The 21,811-nt window shown below is 42.3% G+C and overlaps 1 protein-coding gene across 1 annotated transcript in view; it reads left to right on the top strand.

Moving 5' to 3' along the window:
• The first annotated feature begins 1,917 nt into the window (after positions 1–1,917).
• Positions 1,918–21,811, top strand: part of SIM2 (SIM bHLH transcription factor 2) — a 90,611-nt gene continuing 70,717 nt past the window's right edge. Inside the window, exon 1 of the mRNA XM_044287662.1 lies at positions 1,918–2,616. Coding sequence (XP_044143597.1) covers positions 2,442–2,616 — 175 coding nt within the window. The 5' untranslated portion in view covers positions 1,918–2,441. The remainder of the gene's footprint in view (positions 2,617–21,811) is intronic.

Here is a 21,811-nt window from a genome sequence, read left to right as displayed (position 1 = left end):
GGAGTTTTAAGAAAGCCATGGAAACACTGAAAGACAAGGCGAGCAAAACCTTCTATGCCGTCAGAAGGCGTCTGTATCACCATAAAGCACCAGTGACCGTCTGGCTTAAAATCCATGACACCATCATCGCCCCAATCCTCCTGTATGGCAGCGAAGTCTGGGGCCCAGACATATACCCAGACCGGGCAAAGTGGGACTCTGGGCCAACAGAACTATTCCACCTAGAACCCTGCAAACACTTTCTCCAGGTCCACAGGAGCACCTCAAACAGCGCCTGTCGAGCAGAACTAGGCAGATTCCCACTCTACTTTGCTGTACAGAAGAGGGCGCTATCATTCAGAGCCCATCTGCATAGCAGCAGTCCCAGCTCCTACCATCACAAAGCCTTGCTACACCAAGAAGCCCCAGAAAAACAAAGCACCCCGCAACAAGTCACCCAAACCCAGCCTGCCCAATCCACCAACCAATACAGCCTGGCAAAGGGAGAAATCCAGAGGACGATACACAAGTACAAAGAGGAGTATATTAGCGTCTGGAGGAACGACATAAGAACATCCCAGAAGCTGACAGTATACCAGAGCCTGCAGAGGGAGTACAAACTGGCCCCATATCTGGAGAAACTCCCCAATCCAAAAGACCGACAGATCCTGAGCCGGTACAGACAGAGCGCCCACAGCCTGCTCATTGAATCCGGGCGTCACCGACAGAGGTACATGCCCAGGGAGAGCAGACTGTGCCAGCAGTGCGACCAGGAGGCCGTGGAGGATGAGGCTCATTTCCTGCTGCGGTGCCCCAAATACTCAGCAGTGAGGGAGACTCACTTCAGGAGACTGTCTGATCTCTGCTCAGACGTCACCTCCATGGAGGAGGAAGAGAGACTCTCCATACTGCTGGGGAAGAGGAGAACACAACGGCCATAGCAGCACAATATATCACTGCCTGCCATAGACCGAGAGGAGCCTGATATACCATGGACTCCTTTATCACCACCCTGGACCTGTCCCCACCCCCCAACCCTACCTAATAATTTGCCACTTGCTTTGGCAATGCTAAAATGTATTTAGTCCTGCCAATAAAGCTGATTTGTTTTGATTTGATAGATAGATAGATAGATAGATAGATAGATAGATAGAAGATTATAAAAAACAAAGAATAGATGAGCAGCACACACTAGAACGGTGCAATTCCTTAGAGCAGACCACGGACTAGATCCAATTCGAATATGTATAGAAAAATCCAAGGCAGCACACAAAAATCCGTGAAAAACAGGGTGTTTATTCCCCTATGTAAAGACAGCTTGTCTTTACATGGGGGAATAAACACCCTGTTTTTCACGGATTTTTGTGTGCTGCCTTGGATTTTTCTATACATAGAAGATTAGATAGATAGGTAGATAGATAGATAGATAGATAGATAGATAGATAGAAGATTAGATAGATAGATAGATAGATAGATAGATAGATAGATAGATAGATAGATAGATATTAGATAGATATGAGAAGATTAGATAGATAGGTAGATAGATAGATATAAGATGGGTGGATGAATAGATAGATTAGATAGATATTATAGTACATTTGGGGTTCACCCTCCTCCTCCTCTATACAGGGTCTGTCTGTCTGTCATCCTCTTATACTCCGGAGTGAAGCCTGCAGTTAACCCCCTGTATGCCTGAGCTGCCTTCATCTCAGTCCTGGCCCAGCAGCAGTACACAGGACGCAGCAAGGAGGGGGGCTGGGAGGTTAACCCCCTGTGTGCCGGGGCTGTGCTTCCCACTTGTGCGGAGCAGTTAACCCTGTGAGTGCCTGGGGCTGGCTTTGCTCTCTGGCTGCGCACAGTAGCAGGGGCAGTGACAGGCTGGGCAGGTTAACCCCCTGCATGCTGGGGTGGGCAGCTGAGGACACCCTGCCTCCCTGGCTGGGTGTGGAGACGTCACGGAGCCCAGGGCCTATCCAGTGCCTGCAGCTCCTGTGCCTGGACTTGTGCTCTGCAGCCTGTGGGAGAGAAGGAGCTCCTCAGGTCTCCTCTGCTGCCACCTCCACCCTGCAGGGAGAGCCCCCCTATCTGCTGCACACAGGAGGGTCCTGCTGACACATGGCTGCTGCCCTGGCTGGATTGCTTCCACTGCAGGACTAGGAGATGGAGCTGTCCCTGAGCTGTGGACCCCTGGACTAGGACCCGGAGGAGTCACACTGGGGGGGACACTGGTTACCACCAAACCTCCCACCAAGGAGATTTCATTCAATATCCTGATATTTTCAACTAAAGAGCAATGACCCAGAAAGCAGTGTGGTCATCACCCCCATCATCCTCAGCCCTGAGCCCCTAGTCCAGCAATACCAGTCAGTGCTCTGATGACCCCCAGCTAATTATTATGTCAGAGTTATTACTGCCAGCAGTCATCTTATCCTGCACTGATCACCCTCATCATCCTCATCACCATGAAGGAGAAGTCTAAGAACGCTGCAAAGACCCGCAGGGAGAAGGAGAATGGGGAGTTCTATGAGCTGGCCAAACTGCTGCCCCTGCCCTCTGCCATCACCTCCCAGCTGGACAAGGCCTCCATCATCAGGCTGACCACCAGCTACCTCAAGATGAGGGCAGTCTTTCCGGACGGTAAGTGAGCCCTGGCTCAGCAATCAGATGGATCATCCTATGTATCAAGCAATTGTCTACTAATCCAATAAACCTGGAATTATCCAATAATTGTAAAGGAAATATCTAGAGAGACTAAAATAAATACTGTAATATATATATATATGTATACATAGTACAGTATTTATTTTAGTCTCTCCTAAATTTCCTTTACAATTACTGAATAATTCCAGATTATTGGATTGATATAGTTTGTAGACAATTCCTTGATACATAGGATGTTGGTTACATAATATTTATGATATATATATATATATATATATATATATATATATACAGACACAATCTCCAGAATTTAGCTTCCTATAAAATCTCTCTCTTAATACTAGCTTTGTATATTGTATCACTTTCTCAACTTTTTCTTCGGGTTATATTTATTTTAGCAAATTATTTTCATCTATTTTATTAGTATTTATTATTGTTGGTACAACTGCTATTACTATTTATTACTATTGCTAAATATATGTTTATTATTAAAATTATTATTATTAATATCATTATCCATTACTTCCTAATAATTGTTTTCGGTGCTGTAATTTTATTACTATGAATATTACTGGTTTCCTATTAGTAGTAGTACTGTTTTCTTAATATTATACTTTGCCTTGTAACTAATCAACTCCTTCAGATTCTTTAGTTATTTACTTATTGATCGGTCTCTATTTAATTGTGTGTGTGTATATATAGTAGCCTTTTAGTATCCCTTCTTGTGTACAAAAACTGATGGATCCATATATATACAAATATGAATTATTATAGTGTGTAAAGTACAAAACGTAATATACACAGAACTATACTTGTCTTGAGGCCTGTGTGTATTATGTTACTGCAGGAGAAATTGTATTTTGCCGAGTATTAGGTTAGTAACAGTAGAATCTATTAATCTATAGTATCTATGTTCAGTAATATTATATAAATACACCATGCGGACAGATAATATATAGATATAATTATACATATGTCTATATAAATTATCTATCATCTATCTGCCTATCTATTTATTTGTTATTTAGCTCATAACTATACATCTATCTATCTACCTACTATCTATCTCATATCTATCTATCTATCTATCTATCTATCTATCGTCTATCCTGTGAAGAGCTGCCCCTCAGTACTGTGATCAGTGTGATGCTGTTATATACAGGCTGTGCAGTTGTATGGAGGAGAGGAGCCTGTGCTGTCTGTACAGTGGCCCCTGCTTCCACACCAGGTTATCATTGTAAAATCATTGGCCACTTACCTCCTAGAAATGGCCAGGAGTCAGGTAAGTGGGCACATGGCAGCCCCATCCTACTCCCTACACTGCAGACACACATAGCACTAGGACTTTATATTACTATTTTGATGTACATATCACTATTGTGTTTAAAATCAATTGTCTAATGTTTAGAGTAGTTATTATTAATATTATTAATATTATTAATAATAATAAGCAATAATAATAATCAGCATTACAATAGTAATATTTTATTTCCATGCACAAAAGCTACAGTGTATCCCTGCCATTGACATTTGCTTTATATTTATCTAAGGTTCTATATCTTACTGTACAGTATTGCTATATATTATTAGATCTATACATTACCTCTTATATCATATAATGTTACAACCTAGGCCATTCCATATATATAATCCAATTCACTTCTGTGGGAGTCCCTTCTCTATCGGGTGATGACCTGAGACGCTTCTGGGTCCAGCCATGATCCTGTAACAGTGTAGATCCAGGTGGCCCCTTGTCCCATAGTCTTATAGGTCGCAGCCATTGTTGATGACAAGGACCTTGCACGGTTCCTGTCCTCAGAGGTGACCATGGAAGGCTGTGGGATCAGGGCTGGAGCAGAAGACACCTTTACTGGAGACATTTCTGCCTCTGAAAACAGAATGTAGACTGAGTGTCACCAAAGTGTGGACGTGGGATCTTCCCATTCAGGTCTATGGAACAGCCGCAGAAACTTCTGCAGCAAATCGGTGCGTGTGAACGCGGCCTTGTGCATTGCAGAAAACAAGTGTGACTGCGCCCAGGGTTTTTTAGAAGGGTCTGACTCTGTTCACATGAGAATCCTCTGAACCTGTGTGCGGTTATGTGTGGAAGACGTTGCATATTCCAGTCAATTCTATGACCTGTTTCCATAGACTACAATTAAAATATAAAATAAATGCATTTATACATTTATTTATTTAGCACAATATTCCACTTTCCCTTCTTTCTACATGTGGCACCAGGTGGACAGTGTGAACTCCGCCAAACAGACCAGAAACCAGGCACTAAACAGTTAAACCTGATGTTATATGAATCCTTGATGTATCAGTCAAAGCAAAAATGAATTTTTTTTTTTAAAAGAAACAAATAGCGAAAACATAATACTCCTAATATACAGCGAGGGCCTCAGCAAAGACCCCTGTAGAGCCCCGGTCACCTCTATACACCCACGAAGTATTATTTTTATTTTGTATTTTATTTTTTTAATTTATTTATACAGTAATCGCTGTAGTTGCTGCCCCTGCTGTGTTGTTATGCTGTGCTAAAGCAGAATTTACCCCCTGAGGATTGGATAAAGGTGTAATACAGGGTTGTTGTTATTATCATTATTATTTATTTTTAATTATTATAATAATTATTATTAGTAATAGTAGTAATAATAATATTAATAATAATAATAAGGTGATATATATGAGGATGGTTCATGATGACTAATAATAAAAAATATGATAAATAATTATAATAATAAAGATGTTATGATGATAAGGATTCTTGGAATAAATGTGTAACATATGATGATGAATATTAATAATAATGTATGATAATGATTATTTCAAATAAAGGTATAACATATGATGATCGGTAGTAATAATACAGGTGTCAGATCTGATGATGATTCATTAGAATAGTAATAGTGTGCTGTGTAATAATAAAGGTGTAAAATATGATATTGTTATTATAGATAATGGTGTAATATATGATGACTTTTATGTAGCTGATGATAGTATTATGACCATTAGTAGGATAATGTTCTCAGTGTCCAGACAACACTTTATTCTCCTGCTACTAATCATCATCATCATCATCATCATCATATGGAGGTGGTCAGTGATCTGGATGATACAAGTAGAAGATGAGGAGAAATACTAAATCTATCAGATGATCATTAGATTTAGAGGAGAGCCCTACAAGTAACATTACCCATTATATGTCAGTGTCCTCCTCACTTCTCATCTCTCTTCTGCTCCTTGTATTCCCAACATGGAAACAAACCCCAAATCCCAGCTCCAGATCCCATTGTCCCGGAGTCATTACTGAATCTGCAGGATCTAATTAATCACTGAGATTGAGAGCAATTAGAGCAATCTCCTGCCACTTCCCCGCCTGATAAGCCGCTGCCTGGCATTGTGTCCCAGCTCCCTATTCTGGCCATGTACATGTAGATCTGTCCCCGCACATCGGACGCAGAACCGCACGTCCCTGCCGCACAGGGCATGAAATCTGGGCTCTCTGAATGCCTGCGGCTTGTAATGCGGCCGAAAGTAAAAAGACCAAAAGCAAAACAAAAACCTGTTATTACAAATTAATAAATCCTAGTAATAATGATCATCATAAAGAAACAATAATATGTCACCACTAAAAACACCATAATAATGAAACATTGATATGTCATCAGTCACTACAAATAATAATAGTAAAAATAATGATAATGGATGTCACTATTAAAAAAATAAATACAAAATAATAATAATAAGCCATTGATATGTCACCAATAAAAACAACAACATAATAATAATAATTAAACAGTAATGTCACAATAATACTAATACTAATACCCTTCGCTATGATGATAATGAAGCATTAACATGGCACCATTAAAGACAATAGTAATAAATATAAAAATGGTATCAGTAATAAAATAATGAAATCAAATAGAAACATCTGGATATTAGTAAATAAATAATAATAATACTAGCATCACAATAAATTATTTTCAGATGATTTTAGCTCATATTATAATATTATATATATGCGGCCTCCATACACAGCAGATTTGGTTTATATTGGGTGTCGGGTCAGATATGGGGGGGGGGGGCTGCATAGAAATAATTATATACAGTATATAGGTGCTGCAAGTATCTTCCTAGTCATTAACCAGATCACTGCCGGGCTTGGTGCAGTGTAAGGTCCTGCTATTTCACGTGCAATATGTGACTCGTTGTTGTAGAACTACAAGTACCACCATTGCCTGCTAGATCATAGCTGCACAAAAACTATATAAACGGAACCAGGTTCCTAATACCCCCCTTCATATCATCATCATTAATTAAAGTTTGGCTCTTCCTCCAGTGCCGCATCCACAGACTGGATGGGCAGGACCTTGTTCCCAAGAGCTTGCACTCCATAAATAACTAAGAAATAGCACAGCAGGATATGAGGATAATATGTCCGTAGAAATACATTACATTGTGATATACAGAAATATAATATTGGATAGTGGGGACAGAACTTTCACACTTGCCTATGAAAATACGGCTCAAATACGGATGGATGGCTGGGAGGCTTTGTTTTTATTGTTTGTTTGTTTTTTTCCTCTACAATTTGTTGTATTTTTGTTTTTGAATTGTGTCCTAAATGTTTTTTTTTTTTCAACTGCACTTGTTCTACTTTTTACTTATTTATTATTATTAAGGACTTTTTTTTTTAGACTCGGGAGTCATTTATCATTTAAGTTTATTTTTTATTTTTTGTTATGTCAGTTTTAGGTCTGGCTTTGCTTTGTGTGCCTGTACCAAATGTATGAACTGGTGCACCTTAATGATATATGTGGTCTCAAACCAGATCAAGGGGCTGCAACTTTTTTGGGACACAAAACGGACCTATCTGATCTCATAAATGACGCCTCTGTACACACTTCTGTTGGAAAATGTCAAATTCATTGGAAAAGTAGTGCAGCATGTCATTATTAAAAAATTTCTGCTCCTATGACAGCAGAAAAACTGAAATTTTAAGGGACCAATGTTAAAATACGGATTATTAAAAAATGGAACAAATACGCGCCCATGAACTATGCGAGCATGTAACATGCGGTTTTTAAATTTAACCCCTTAACTTCTGTGGGCTAAAATCAGAACCAATACTGATCCATTGGACCATGCTGTGTATTGAAAACAGACTTTATACACATAAAAAGTGTATAAAAAAATGAGACTTTTTCAACAAAAAAAAAATTTGCTGTAACTGATTATTATTTCATGTCTTATAAAATCCCCTTATGGACGCAAGAATCGTAGACTGTCGCAGGACGGCGTGTCCATGCGGGGTCTACCTGAGGATCCTCCGGTGGGCCCAAGCTCTGACAATAATGGACCCCTAATAAAGCAGGGCCCTAGCTGCGACTGCAACGCTACAGTCGCAGAAAAATCCATCTTGAATGGATTTTCTGAGACTGTTGCGTCGCAGCATGTCGCATGTTGCAGTGCGACACCATAGACTGCCATTATAAAAATTGTTGCGCGACATTGGTGCAACAAAATGTCGCGCGACAAATGTCGTTGTGTAGACCTAGCCTTAAGGTCCTATATATATGGTGGGTGGGCCCTCAGAATCATTCCCTCTGGTGGGCCCCAGGGACTTCCGCCACCTTTACATATGCTGTGCCTGTGCATGTCTCTCTGACCAGTATACTCCATGCTGGGAGATTGTGGCTGACCAGTTACTCTATGTCAGGGATCAGCAACCTCTGACACTCCGGCTGCTGTGAAACTACAACCCCCAGCATGCAAACAAGCTCGGCTGTTCTTTTAACTCCTATAAAAGTGAATGGAGCCTTCTGAGAGTTGTAGCACTTTTACTCCATTAAGGGTTTGGCTAGACGGCGATCTTGGTCCTGTGGCAGGTGTCGTGCCCAGGTATGGCAGTGTAGCAGGGCAGCCATAGAAATGAATGGGGTCACGTTTGCTGAGACCTTGACCCCAGATTCTATGGCTGCCCTGCTACACTGCCATACCTGGGTGCAGCACGTCACGTGAGCAACATCGCCGTAGCCAAAACCCTGACTTTAATGAGTCATGAGTGAACCTGCGACTTGCCCTGTAGCCGAACCCTAATGATCTGACAGGCGGTGGAATGTATGTCGGTAGCCTTCATTTGAAGGGGGTTGTATCTGCAGCACAAATTTCTGCAATAAATTGTATGTAAATTTAAAGGGCTTTTCTGAGACTTAGCATCTGATCGGCAGGGGATCCGACACCCGGGACCCCCACTGATCAGCAGTTTGAGAAGTCACGGCGCTCGCAGTAGTACCACGAACTTCTCTGCGCTTTCCCTAGGCTGGTGATGTCACGTTTATCGGTTACAAGGTCTAGGAGCAGCTCAACCCCATAGAAGTGACTGGGGCTGAGCTGCGATACCATGTCCGGCCACTATACCATGTACGGCGCTGTGCTTGGTGAGCACTGAGAAGGCTGCAGTGCTCACATGAGCGCCAGTCCCTTCTCAAACAGCTGATCGCGGAGGTCCCGGGGGTCAAACTCCCACTGATCAGATACTGATGACCTATCCGGAGGTTACATCATCAGTATTTAAGTCTCGGAAAACCCATTTACCTTTAGCAGGGGCGTAGCGTGGGGGGGGCCGGAGGGGCCGTTGCCCCGGGCGCCAAATTACAGGGGGCGCCAGGCAGCCGAAATTTCAATGAGGGCTACGGGAGCCTATGGCTCCCGTCCCCTCCGTTATGCCCCATAGGCTTCAGGCCTAGTGACCTGAAGCCTATAAGGCAGTAGAGGCGCGATGCAGGACTCGGTCACGATAACCTCACTGTGACCTCCTGCGTCGGGTCTCGCGAGATGACGCGATGACGCGGCGCAGGAAGGCACAGTGAGGCGTTCGTGACCGCCTGCGGCGGGAACAAGCAGGGATGGAGATGGGTAAGTATTTTTTTTTTTTATGTTACCTTTCCTAATTGCAGTGCAGAGGCTCTGGGGGCAGTATGGGGGGTGGGAGAGGACTGGAGCAGAAAGGCTATGGAATTGGCATAGTAATAAGAGGGGGACATTATATTAGCAAAGAGGGGGCCAGTACATTAATAATAAAGACGGGCCATTACATTAATAATAAAGAGGGGGTCATTATAATATACAGGGGGAATAATATTATGGGGAATGAAAGCTATCTGTCTGGCTCTAGCTCAGTATTGGGGGGCAGCAGGATGACAGTGTTGAGACACCAGGAAGGAGAGGATGATAGTAAAGTGAGGAACCTAAATTTTTTTCGGTGAAACTCTGCAGAGACGAGAAGCGGCTGAAAGAAGTTATCATGGCGGTCTTATCTCTGAATGAAGACGTCGAGGAGAGTCTACATCACAGGAGACGTCACTGGATGTAACAGGTATGGTGCGGTATTCTACTGTAATAATAATGTCCATCCACATATCTGTTTCATGGTAGGGTTGAGGGAGAAGATTGAGAATTTGGCCCATACTGCCGCATTCTGGCCCCAGACTTCAGGTCACACTGTGTCCTGAATTCTGGGGCCTCACACCCATCTACTACATTATCTGTACTCAGAGAGTTATCTCTGTGTTATCTGAGGTGTTACATAGGACTGCTAGTGATCTACTATAGTATCTGTTAAAAGTGGCGTGCCTGGGGTAGGCGCGGGGGGGGGGCGCAATTTTTGGCTTGCCCCGGGTGCTGGCAACCCACGCTACGCCACTGACCTTTAGGTTATGTTCACATCTGGTTTTACTACACATTAGAGGTATACCTTGTCACTGGCGCCTCTGCACCCAGTGTGTGCTGAAGGAGTATCTTTTGGCATACACTGGGCTGGTATGGGTTGACACATCTGTTTTATCACTGCACAGGAAAGCTTAGTTCAGGCATGGACAACCTGCGGCTCTCCAGCTGTTGTAAAACTACAACTCCCACCATGCCCTGCCATAGGCTGATAGCTGTAGGCAGTCTGGGCATGCTGGGAATTGTAGTTTTGCAACAGGTGGAGAACCTCAGGTTGTCCATCCCTGGTTTCCTATGCAGAGGGAATACCCGACACATATCTCTGACTCCCAACCAGATGTTAAAGGGAAACTAACGTTTTGTAAAACAAAGGAGAAGGAGTGCTGCTCTGAGTGCTGTGCTTCTAAAGTCTGTATCTCCTTGCTCTGAAAGCCGAGTGTGTGGAGCGTGAAGCCCATGTGCTTTGTATGGATCTCTACACCACAAGCCTGGACAGCCAAGCAAAGCTGAGGAAAGGCGAAAAGAAACAGCGCTCGGAGCAGCACTTGTTTTACTAACCTTTTAGTCACTCTTTGACAGAGACTTATTATGTTGATCAGTTGACTTGATGGGGCACTGTAGCGTTCTGGAGAATTAATGAGGCTCCTTAGTGATGATCTGGGACTTGATGGGGCACTCTAGTGATGATTTGAGAAGTGGTGAGGCACTCTAGTGATGATCTGAGAAGTGGTGGGGCACACTAGTGATGATCTGGAGAACTAATGACTCTAGTGATGATCTGAGAAGTGGTGGGGCACTCTAGTGATGATCTGAGAAGTGGTGGGGCACTCTAGTGATGATCTGAGAAGTGGTGAGGAACTCTAGTGATGATCTGAGAAGTGGTGGGGCACACTAGTGATGATCTGAGAAGTGGTGGGGCACTCTAGTGATGATCTGAGAAGTGGTGGGGCACACTAGTGATGATCTGAGAAGTGGTGGGGCACTCTAGTGATGATCTGAGAAGTGGTGGGGCACTCTAGTGATGATCTGAGAATTGATGGGGCACACTAGTGATGATCTGAGAAGTGGTGGGGCACTCTAGTGATGATCTGGGACTTGATGGGGCACTCTAGCGATGATCTGGAGAACTAATGGGGCACACTAGTGATGATCTGGAGAACTAATGGGGCACACTAGTGATGATCTGAGAAGTGGTGGGGCACTCTAGTGATGATCTGGGACTTGATGGGGCACTCTAGTGATGATCTGGGACTTGATGGGGCACTCTAGTGATGATCTGGGACTTGATGGGGCACTCTAGTGATGATCTGAGAAGTGGTGGGGCACTCTAGTGATGATCTGAGAAGTGGTGGGGCACACTAGTGATGATCTGAGAAGTGGTGGGGCACTCTAGTGATGATCTGGGACTTGATGGGGCACTCTAGCGATGATCTGGAGAACTAATGGGGCACACTAGTGATGATCTGGAGAACTAATGGGGCACACTAGTGATGATCTGAGAAGTGGTGGGCACTCTAGTGATGATCTGAGAAGTGGTGAGGCACTCTAGTGATGATCTGGGACTTGATGGGCACTCTAGTGATGATCTGGGACTTGATGGGGCACTCTAGTGATGATCTGAGAATTGATGGGGCACTCTAGTGATGATCTGAGAAGTGGTGAGGCACTCTAGTGATGATCTGGGACTTGATGGGGCACTCTAGTGATGATCTGGGACTTGATGGGGCACTCTAGTGATGATCTGGAGAACTAATGGGGCACGCTAGTGATGATCTGAGAAGTGGTGAGGAACTCCAGCGATGATCTGGAGAACTGATGGAGTACTCTAGTGATGATCTGAGAATTGATTGGGCACACTTGTGATGATCTGGAGAAATAATGGAGCACTCTAGTGATGATCTGAGAATTGGTGGGGCACTGTAGTGATGATCTGGAGAACTGAAGGGGTACTCTAGTGATGATCTGAGAATTGATGGGACACTCTAGTGATGATAGAGAAAATTAATGGGGCACTGAAATGATCAGGAGAATTAATGAGGAACTTTAATGATGATCTGGATAACTGACAGGGCACTCTAGTGGTGATCTGAGAATTGATGGGGCACTCTAATGCTCTAAGGGTTATGTAGTGGTTTAACAGACTGCTGTGTCTGATCGGGTGACTATGCTTCTTTGTAGACAGCATGCAGGTAAACCCTGCAGCACTCAGATGTGTAGCCCCTTCATGTAGCTGATCGTTGGGTTGCCGGAAATCAGACTACCACCAATCTGATATAGCTGGCCTAACCTGTAGATAGACAATCAATATTGGGAAGCCAGAATACCCCTTTATAGCACTCTTTGCCCTGGCATGTTAACTTGTTTGACATTCTCTGTGCGCTAATCTTGACCTGGAGATTTATGGCACTCTCTGCTGTCTACACCCATAACCTGATGGCACGCTTAGCATTCCTATGATGTCCTGTGGGCACCATTTAGGCTCCATTCACACGTCCGTTAAGGTGTTTTGCGTATACGCAAAACACGGACACTGGCAATGTGCATTCCGCATTTTGTGGACCGCACATCGCCGGCACTAATAGAATATGCCTATTCTTGTCCGCAATTGCGGACAAGAATGTGACATGTTCTATTTTTTTCGTGAACGGAATTACGGACCCAGAAGTGCAGGTCCGCAATTCTGTATCCGGGCAGCCCTATAGAAATGAATGGGTCCGCAATTTGCGGAACGAAATTGTGGACGTGTGAATGGGGTCTTATTCTGTAAACTCACAGTTTTTATGTCATGTTAGTGGTGTTATTTTATTGTGTATTTGTGTCCAGGTGTTTTTGTAGTTTTTTTGGGCAGTCCTGTGGGGAATTATGTCTTAAAAAATGGCATACGGTACCTTGCTATTGACTTCCAAAACAAGACTAAAATGCCACAAACCAAAACTGTGCAGATATTTTAACATTTGGTACAGACTAACGAATAAAAGTACCTGCAAAGTGCATGATATTTTAATAAATCTCATCCACATGCGGCAAAAAAAACTGCAGTATTTAGATTTAGGTCCCATTCACACGACCATATTTTTGGTCCGCATCCGATCCGCATTTTTTACAGATTGGATACGAACTTATTCATTTCAATTATCTGCAAGAAATGCGGACAACACACCGAGTGCTGTCCGCATCCGTATGTCAGTTCCGTGGTCCCGCAAAAAAGAAAGAACATGTCCTATTCTTGTCCGTTTTGCAGACATGGACAGGCATTGTTACAATGGATCCGCCAATAAATCAGATGCAACTTGGACGTCCCACGGACCTCATCCGTACTTTTTGCAGTTCCACAAAAAAATGTATCATATCCTATTCTTGTCCGTTTTGCAGACAAGGACAGGCATTGTTACAATGGATCCGCAAAAAACACAGACCTCACACTGATTTCATCAATTTTTTTGCGGATTCGTGTTTTGCGAACCGCAAAATAGATACGGTCGTGTGCATGGGCCCTTATGCTGTGGATTTCCACCATGGATTGCAGCTTTTGCGATGAAAAGGGGAAATCTATAATAAAAATATATGAAAATATATGCAATGGAAACTCCACTTCATAGACGTGGCAAAATCCACAGCAGAGTTTCTGCTGCAGAACTTCCTCCCCATGTGGCCATACTTTAGCGCTCAGGCACACAAACTTATTTTTTTTCCGTGTACTTTTCGGTTTTTTTTGCGGCCCCGTTAGAGTGAATGGTTCTGCATATGTGGGCGCAAAAAAAAAAACGGGAATACGGAATGCACACGAGTCTCCGTGGTGTGTGGATCCACAATTTGTGGATCGCAAAACAACAACGGTCGTGGACCTGTCACCTCTCCTGACATGCCTGTCTTCTTTGTTCCCCATGGAAAAGCTATCGGAGCTTCTTTTCCTGTAACTCTAGGTAGGTAGGTGTTACAATTCCCCTTGTCAAAGGAGCGTGTCCCTGAGAGTCTGATTAATGTGAAACCCCCAAGTGGTAACACCCAGTTGCAGATTCAATAAACTTCTAGTATCAATAACTGAGGAACGGAACAACATTGAGATACATGAAAAAGATGCAGAATTGTTATTGCATAGGGTAAATATCTAGTAAAAGAGACAGGTCCGGAGAGGGGACAGGTTCGCTGTGTGTGAAGGCGTCCTAATGGAAGCATGGAGACTTGACGATGGGCTCAGTGTACTGGTGCTTTGGTGAATTTATACGACACTCTCTTCTCTCTGATGGTGATTTGGTGACTTAATGTGGCACTCTCTGAAATCTAATAGAGATCTGATGCTTTAATGTGACCGACTCTGATGGGGATCTGTTAACATAATGTGGGTATCTCTGCACTCTAATGGTGACCTAATATGGCACTCTCTACCCTCTAATGGTGATCTAGTGAATTACTATGGCACTCTCTGCACTCTTCTGGTGATCTAGTGACTTAATATGGCATTTACTGCACTCTACTTATGATCTAGACTCACTGGACTCTAATGGTGATCTAGTGACTTAATATGACACTCTCTGCACTCTAATGGTGATCTAGTGACTTAATATGGCACTCTCTGCACTCTACTGGTGATCTAGTGAATTAATATGGCACTCACTGCACTCTAATTGTGACCTGGTGAATTAATATGGCACTTTATGCACTCTAATGGTGATCTAGTGACTTAATATGGCATTTACTGCACTCTACTTGTGATCTAGTGACTTAATTTGGCACTCTCTGCACTCTACTGGTGATCAAGTGACTTAATATGGCACTCTCTGCACTCTGATGGTGATCTAGTGACTTAATATGGCACTCTCTGTACTCTACTGGTGATCTAGTGACTTAATATGGCACTCTCTGCACTCTAATGGTGATCTAGTGACTTAATATGGCACTCTCTGTACTCTACTGGTGATCTAGTGACTTAATATGGCACTCTCTGCACTCTAATGGTGATCTAGTGACTTGATATGGCACTCTGCACTCCAATGGTGATCTAGTGATTTTAATGTGGCACTCTCTGTACTCTACTGGTGATCTAGTGACTTAATATGACACTCTCTACACGTAATGGTGATCTAGTGACTTAATATGGCACTCTCTGCACTCTACTGGTGATCTAGTGACTTAATATAACACTCTCTGCACTCTAGTGACTTGATGAGTGCACTGCCTGCTCACTCTAATGCTGTATAGTGTCTTGTGCAACACTTTGGGGGGGGGGGGGGGGGTGGCGGTACGTGGGGGGGGGGGGTATTTATTAAATTAACGCATCTGAATTCTGTTTCAATTTCCTCCAGTTGCACCTAATATATTATACGCCAGTGTATGCCAAAATTGTGCCATAGTAAGTTAGTCAGTAGGGTGATAAAATGAGACAAAAGTATCTAGCGAGATAAACAAAATTTACCATTCAGCGCGGGTCATTGGGATAAATCAGGGGCAGCTTCTGAGGCCTGGTCTGCATATGGTCTACAGGGATATAGGCAGCAGCGCCCTGCTCCATGTGCACAGACACCTGCAGACACTGAGAACACGGATGAATCCGAATGGCATCACTGCTAAACTTAAATTGCAAGCTCTCTGCGCACATTTGTGTCGGGCCCATCTACCAGTGACAAGGTGACTTCCAACAGACGTGACCTACACTTTTTTTAAAAAAATTATAAAAAATGTATGCATAGAGATAGAGCTTCTATTTTCCATATAGTAAGTGCAGAAGTGGAACAATTTAGATTTATCCACATTCCCAGTGTCTGCACATGGAGCTGTGTGCTGCTCCACCAAGAGTTTCTCTTGCTTTTGCACTGATGTTTTATGCCTCCGTTTCACGTATACGCTACAGAAAAAAAGTATACAAAAATGCAGCACACTAGGTTCTTGTATCCTGCACAGTCCGGTAAAAAAAAAAGTTTTTTTTTTACAATGGAACTCTGTGCCACTGTATAGCATTAGAATGAGGCATCCGTTTAACGTATACATTAAAAGGATAGAAAAAATGTGATGTGAACCCAGCGTTACCTGGTGACTGTATGCTCCACAACCCATTCCAGCGGATGCCCGTTCTGTGGACTGCAAATTGCACAGGCACCGACCATGTGGCTGCCTTATGCGGAGACATTAACTTGCATGGGGTCCGCAATCCGCATCCGATGATTGTGATGGATAGGCTACAAGTTTGCTGCAGATTTTCGTCTTAGTGTTGCAAAGGGCAAAATCCGTGGCAGGAATCCACGACATGAGTTTGAAGTGCTGCAGGTTTAAAACCCAAACCGCATGTCAAGTTACGTGCAGATCTGGTTGCAGAGAAGTTCTGCAGCGCGCAGACGAGATTATTTTTTTTCATTGTAAGGGTACTACGTTCACATGTTAAAAATCCACTGCAGCAGTTTCTGCCACCGTCGCTCAGCTCGGATGCCGCTGACCTGCTTATAGCTCTAAGGAATGAAGCTTAAACCGCAAACGGACGCCCTCCACGGCCTGAAGCGGCGTCCGCCAGGAGAGAGATGTCACTTCTTGGCGCGGTCGCGGCTTTAAACCGCCATGAGCTGCTGTGCTGCCTCCCATTGAGGCAGAGACTATGGGGCCGTCACTACCTGAGTTTTGCAGCATGTCTGTGCCGGCAAGTTCGGGCCCTTGATGCTGCGGACGGCCTGCACGTCGTTCCCCTGTGGAAAGTCTGTCTTTACATTTCTCACATTCTTTTTACTGTTTGATATTTTTTTGTTTTTCAGGGGACATTTTTAGCTCCTATTAAAAAAGCCGTCACAGGGCCGTATTTCTGGTCCGCACCTGATCTGTGTTTTTCGCAGATTGGATGCAGAGCCATTCATTTCTATGGGGCTGCAAAAAATGCAGACAGCGCACAGATGTCATCCCTGCGCTGTCCGCATCCGTGCGGCTGTGTCGCAGAATATAGAACATGTCCTATTCTTGTCTGTTTTGCGGACAAGAATAGGTATTTTTTTACAAAGGGGCACACGGGATGCACACAAACCGCATCCATATTTTGCAAATCCGCAATTTACGGACCACAATATGCATATGGTCATGTGCAGGAGGCCTTAAGCCTCATTCACACGTCAGTGTTTCACGGACGTGTGCTGTACCTGTTCTTCTCGGACAGCACACGTCCCTATTCATATTAATGTGTGTATTCACACATCAGTGGTTTAGCACGGTCCGTGGGTCAGTTTTTCAGCACGGATGCACGCTCTATTTTATCCACGTTCACAGATCCATCACGCTCATTATAGTCTGTGGGTCCATGAAAACCACGGATGTAACACGGATGCCATCCGTGCTTCACGGAGCATTAGGAAGAGATGCTTTGGAAATTAATTTTCAGCTGTGCAGGGTCAGTGAAACACGGATGGCACCCGGACAGCAAAAAACGGACACACGGACCCAACACGGATCGGACGTGTGAATGACGCTGGGTGTGCACGTGACTGAATAGCTGTGGATTTTTGCCGTCACGGATTCTGTACAGCGTATCGGCAGCATTGTACGGTATCAGCGGCGTGGGGGAGATTTTAAGAAATCCACGCGTTACGTAGAAAAAAATCGCAGAGTGAAGTGACCTGCAGTGCGGATTTGAAATCCAAAGCATGTAAATGTATAAAAAAAAACATGTAAATTTATGTTGCAGATCTTCCCTGCAGATTTCGCACTTTGTAGTGGAGGGGGTCAAGTCCACTGGCTTTTCCGTGGCAGAACTGCCTGCAAGTTCACGTGTGAACCTAACCTAACAATTGAGCAGTTTTTCCTGCAGCGTTTCACATGTGAAAAAATTAGCTCCATGTGAACTATGCCAGAGATTACCAGGGCACGTGCAGACGAACGTATTCTCTTTCCTTGTCCATTCCGTTTTTTTTGGGGTTTTTTTTTGCATCCTGTGTGCGGAAACATTCACTTCAAGAAATCCGCAAAAATACAGAAATGTGTGCATTCTGTTTCCGTATGACCGCATGGCCGTTTTGCGGACAAGGATAGGCATTGTTACTAAGATCCCCCCCCCAAAAAAAAACTATGTAATACGGATGTCACACGGACGTCATCCGTATCTTTTGCGGACTGCAAAATACATATGATACCTAAGTCAATGGGATGCTTATGTTAGTGTTTTTTTATGTGGATTTTGGTGCAGAAATTATAGTAATAATAATAATTTTACATTTTTACTGGCGCCAATATTCCGCAGCGCTTTACAATCAGGGGTTAAAGTAAAAACAGAGTCATAATGAAGGACCCAGAATAAAGGTGGTCTGAAACGCGTAACAATACTTCATTTCCTGTAACAGAAAGTTTTTTAACCGCTGGAATAAAGTTCCCCTGCGTTTGATTAGCGCTGGACTTCCAAGTGTGTTTCCTAAATAACATAGTAACAAACTATATATAAATATGAACTGCGTAAACCTATTCTGACATGGACGTGCGGGTATTTCTGTGCAGATTCCATCCCTATGCATTGCAATTCTCGACAAATCTGCAAAAGAATTGATATGCTGCAGATTAGAAAATCACTTTTTTCCCTGTATATTCTTTTCCAAACTTCATACGTTTTTAGTTGTTTTTTTTAACTCCCTCCACATGTATTGTACTGCAATTGCACTGAAAAATCCGCAGCTATTCTGCAGCGTGTGAATTAACCTTATTATATTACTAACGTCTAGCAGGAAAAAAATGACGCCAGAATGGTGAGTATTGGGCAACATAGGTTTTAATAAAAAATGACCAAGACCGGAATACTAATAATCACACCTAAAATTGATAAGATGACGCGGACGGATTGAGATAAGCATTATAAAGATACATACAATTCTATTCAATTTATTATTTTTAATTTATTTTTACTTAGAGGGCGACCACTTTCAATTAGAAGAAAATGTATTGAGATCTATCATGGCCATGATGATCCGATTAGGATTTGGGCTGACATAATGATACGCTTAGCTTATGGGGTGTTCAGATACATATTTTTTTTTTTTTAGAATGCAATAAATAGTTAAAAGAATCAACACTGAGATCATCAATTTTTGATGTGGATATAATATAATATATATTATATAGAAAATATAATAAAGAATATTATAATGTAATAATAACCTAAAGAACCATCATGAATGATAGTACAGTAACAATATTCCATGTATTGCGGTAATTAGTATTGTTATATGGTTTATAGTCAGATTCCGCTGTGATTTACATTATCTTATATTAACGAGGTCTCATTTCGACAGCTCCGTAAACATATTTCTTAAAGACGTGTCTCCTTCATCACATAACATGACGTTGCATTATTGATCGCTAAGCATAGCGTTACACACATTATAGTTGCGTATGTCATTTTGAGAGTGTGTATAATTATATACAGTTACCCTCATGAGATGACTACTCCCCCCTCCATCCTCCAATCCCCCCCCCAAAAAAAAATACTCTTTGTACATTGCTGGAAAGAGAACATTCGCCTAGAATCTCTTAGGAAAAGTAATTAATCTCTTACTCCTATTAACCTCTTTGGTAGAGATTAGTCGTCTGAACTTTATAAGAGCGGCTGGAAGAATGTCTTCACTGTACGGAGATTACTGGAAAGATCCCTTTCTACGCGGAGTAGACTGACAAATAATCTCTGTTAAACCTGTCCTACAGGGACCGAAGATTTAACTAAGATTGATGACCGTTGTCGTAGGCAATTTCCTTTTATTACAATGATGCCGCCGTTATCTAAGACTAAACTGAAAAAAATAAATAAATAAAAATAAATTGACATCACCCGAAATCGAATAAAATACTATTATATATATCAGGCTGTTGATGAAGCTTTCGAACAGTCATCCTACACATGGGCACATCTGGAGATCTAAACTGGATTATTAGAAGAGATGGTCAAAAGTATAAATAAGTATAAATAATAATAAAAAATATGTAAAATAAATAAATCAATATAACTTGATGTCCTATTAGTTATTAGGGCGCCGGCGTCGTAGACTATGTAGCTATTGATAATCCATCAGTAGAGTAATGTACCCAAGAATTATCATTCAAGACCTGTAAACACGTCACAATTACAATAAATGACCTATTAAAAATGTACAGGTCTTTTCCGAAACCAGTGCTCTAGTATCATAGAGGATAAGATTATGAGGCGCCATAATAATAAACCTCAGAATTAGAGCAAACGACCTATCAAAAATGTACCGTAGATGATATTGTCAAATCCTGTACCATGGAGACAAAGGTCGACATTAGGAGAGCCCATTAATAGTCCGAAAACAATCACTGACATTGCTTACCTTGTGTTATCGAGAACCGTCAGAGCGATGTTTTTGGAAATTTTTATTGCCGCAGAAGCAGAAAATCACTCACAGTTATATTTTTATCAGATGAGGCTGATCCATAAATTATTGTTATCAGGCCAGATTTTTTAGGTGATTTTTTGAATTTGTAAAAAAAACACCAGAAAATTAATGCGTTTTTTTTGGGGGGGGAGGGGGGGATTTTTTAGTCACACGTTATACTTGTGGGTTTTTTTTCAACTAAAGAGAAGGCCATGAGAAAACACCCCAAAAAAACCACAAGTTTCCTATTGATCAGCATGGATCATCTTGAAAAACAACAACAGAAAATAGTTTTATTATATATATATGTGTGTGTGTACAGTAAATTGTCATAAAACCCAAAAATAAAGTAGAAACATGAGAGAATGCAATGGATGGTCTGGACTGATATTTACTAATATATTATTTTATACTGTAACTTTGGGTGGGGTTATGCATTTGCTATATGCCGCCACATGTATGAACATACAGTATATATACGGAAGTGTTTTTTGACAAACTGAAGGTGGGGTAGTATGCCGACACATGTATGAACACATATACAGTACGGGCGGCACTGTTTTCTGACAAACGGAAGGTGGACATCAGACTTCTCTCCAGTCAGGTTGTAACACATTTATTAATTGTCCTATGAGGCTGGGTTCACATCCCGTTTTATGCCCCCGTTTGACGTATACGTTATAAGAAAAAAAAAAGGATACAAAAACACAGCACACCACGTTCTTGTATCCTGCAGAGTCCAGTCAAAAAAAAAATTATACTTTTTTTACAATGGAACTCTATGCTGAATGGAAGGAACAGTATGACATCAGTCTGAGGCATCCGTTTAACGTATACGTTTTTTGTGTACATTAAACTGATGGTAGAAAACGTAATGTGAACCCAGCCTAAGATGTTCATAAATGTGGTGCAGGTTCAGAAGAATAACTATAAATGCAAATATGTAGTAAATATAAAAATATCTTTTGACCACAAGACCACCATATTCAAAATGTAAAGGAGCAGTCACTAATGGATTACAAAGGTTGACAAAATAATGATTTTCTTTTGTGGAAGAGATTGGATTTATTTTTTTTGCCTCAGTCATATCA

Source organism: Bufo gargarizans, chromosome 3 (genome assembly GCF_014858855.1).
Source record: "Bufo gargarizans isolate SCDJY-AF-19 chromosome 3, ASM1485885v1, whole genome shotgun sequence".
NCBI classification, from domain to species: Eukaryota; Metazoa; Chordata; class Amphibia; order Anura; family Bufonidae; genus Bufo; species Bufo gargarizans.
Note: the sequence above shows the minus strand (reverse complement) of the source record. Positions and strands in the feature narration are given on the sequence as shown.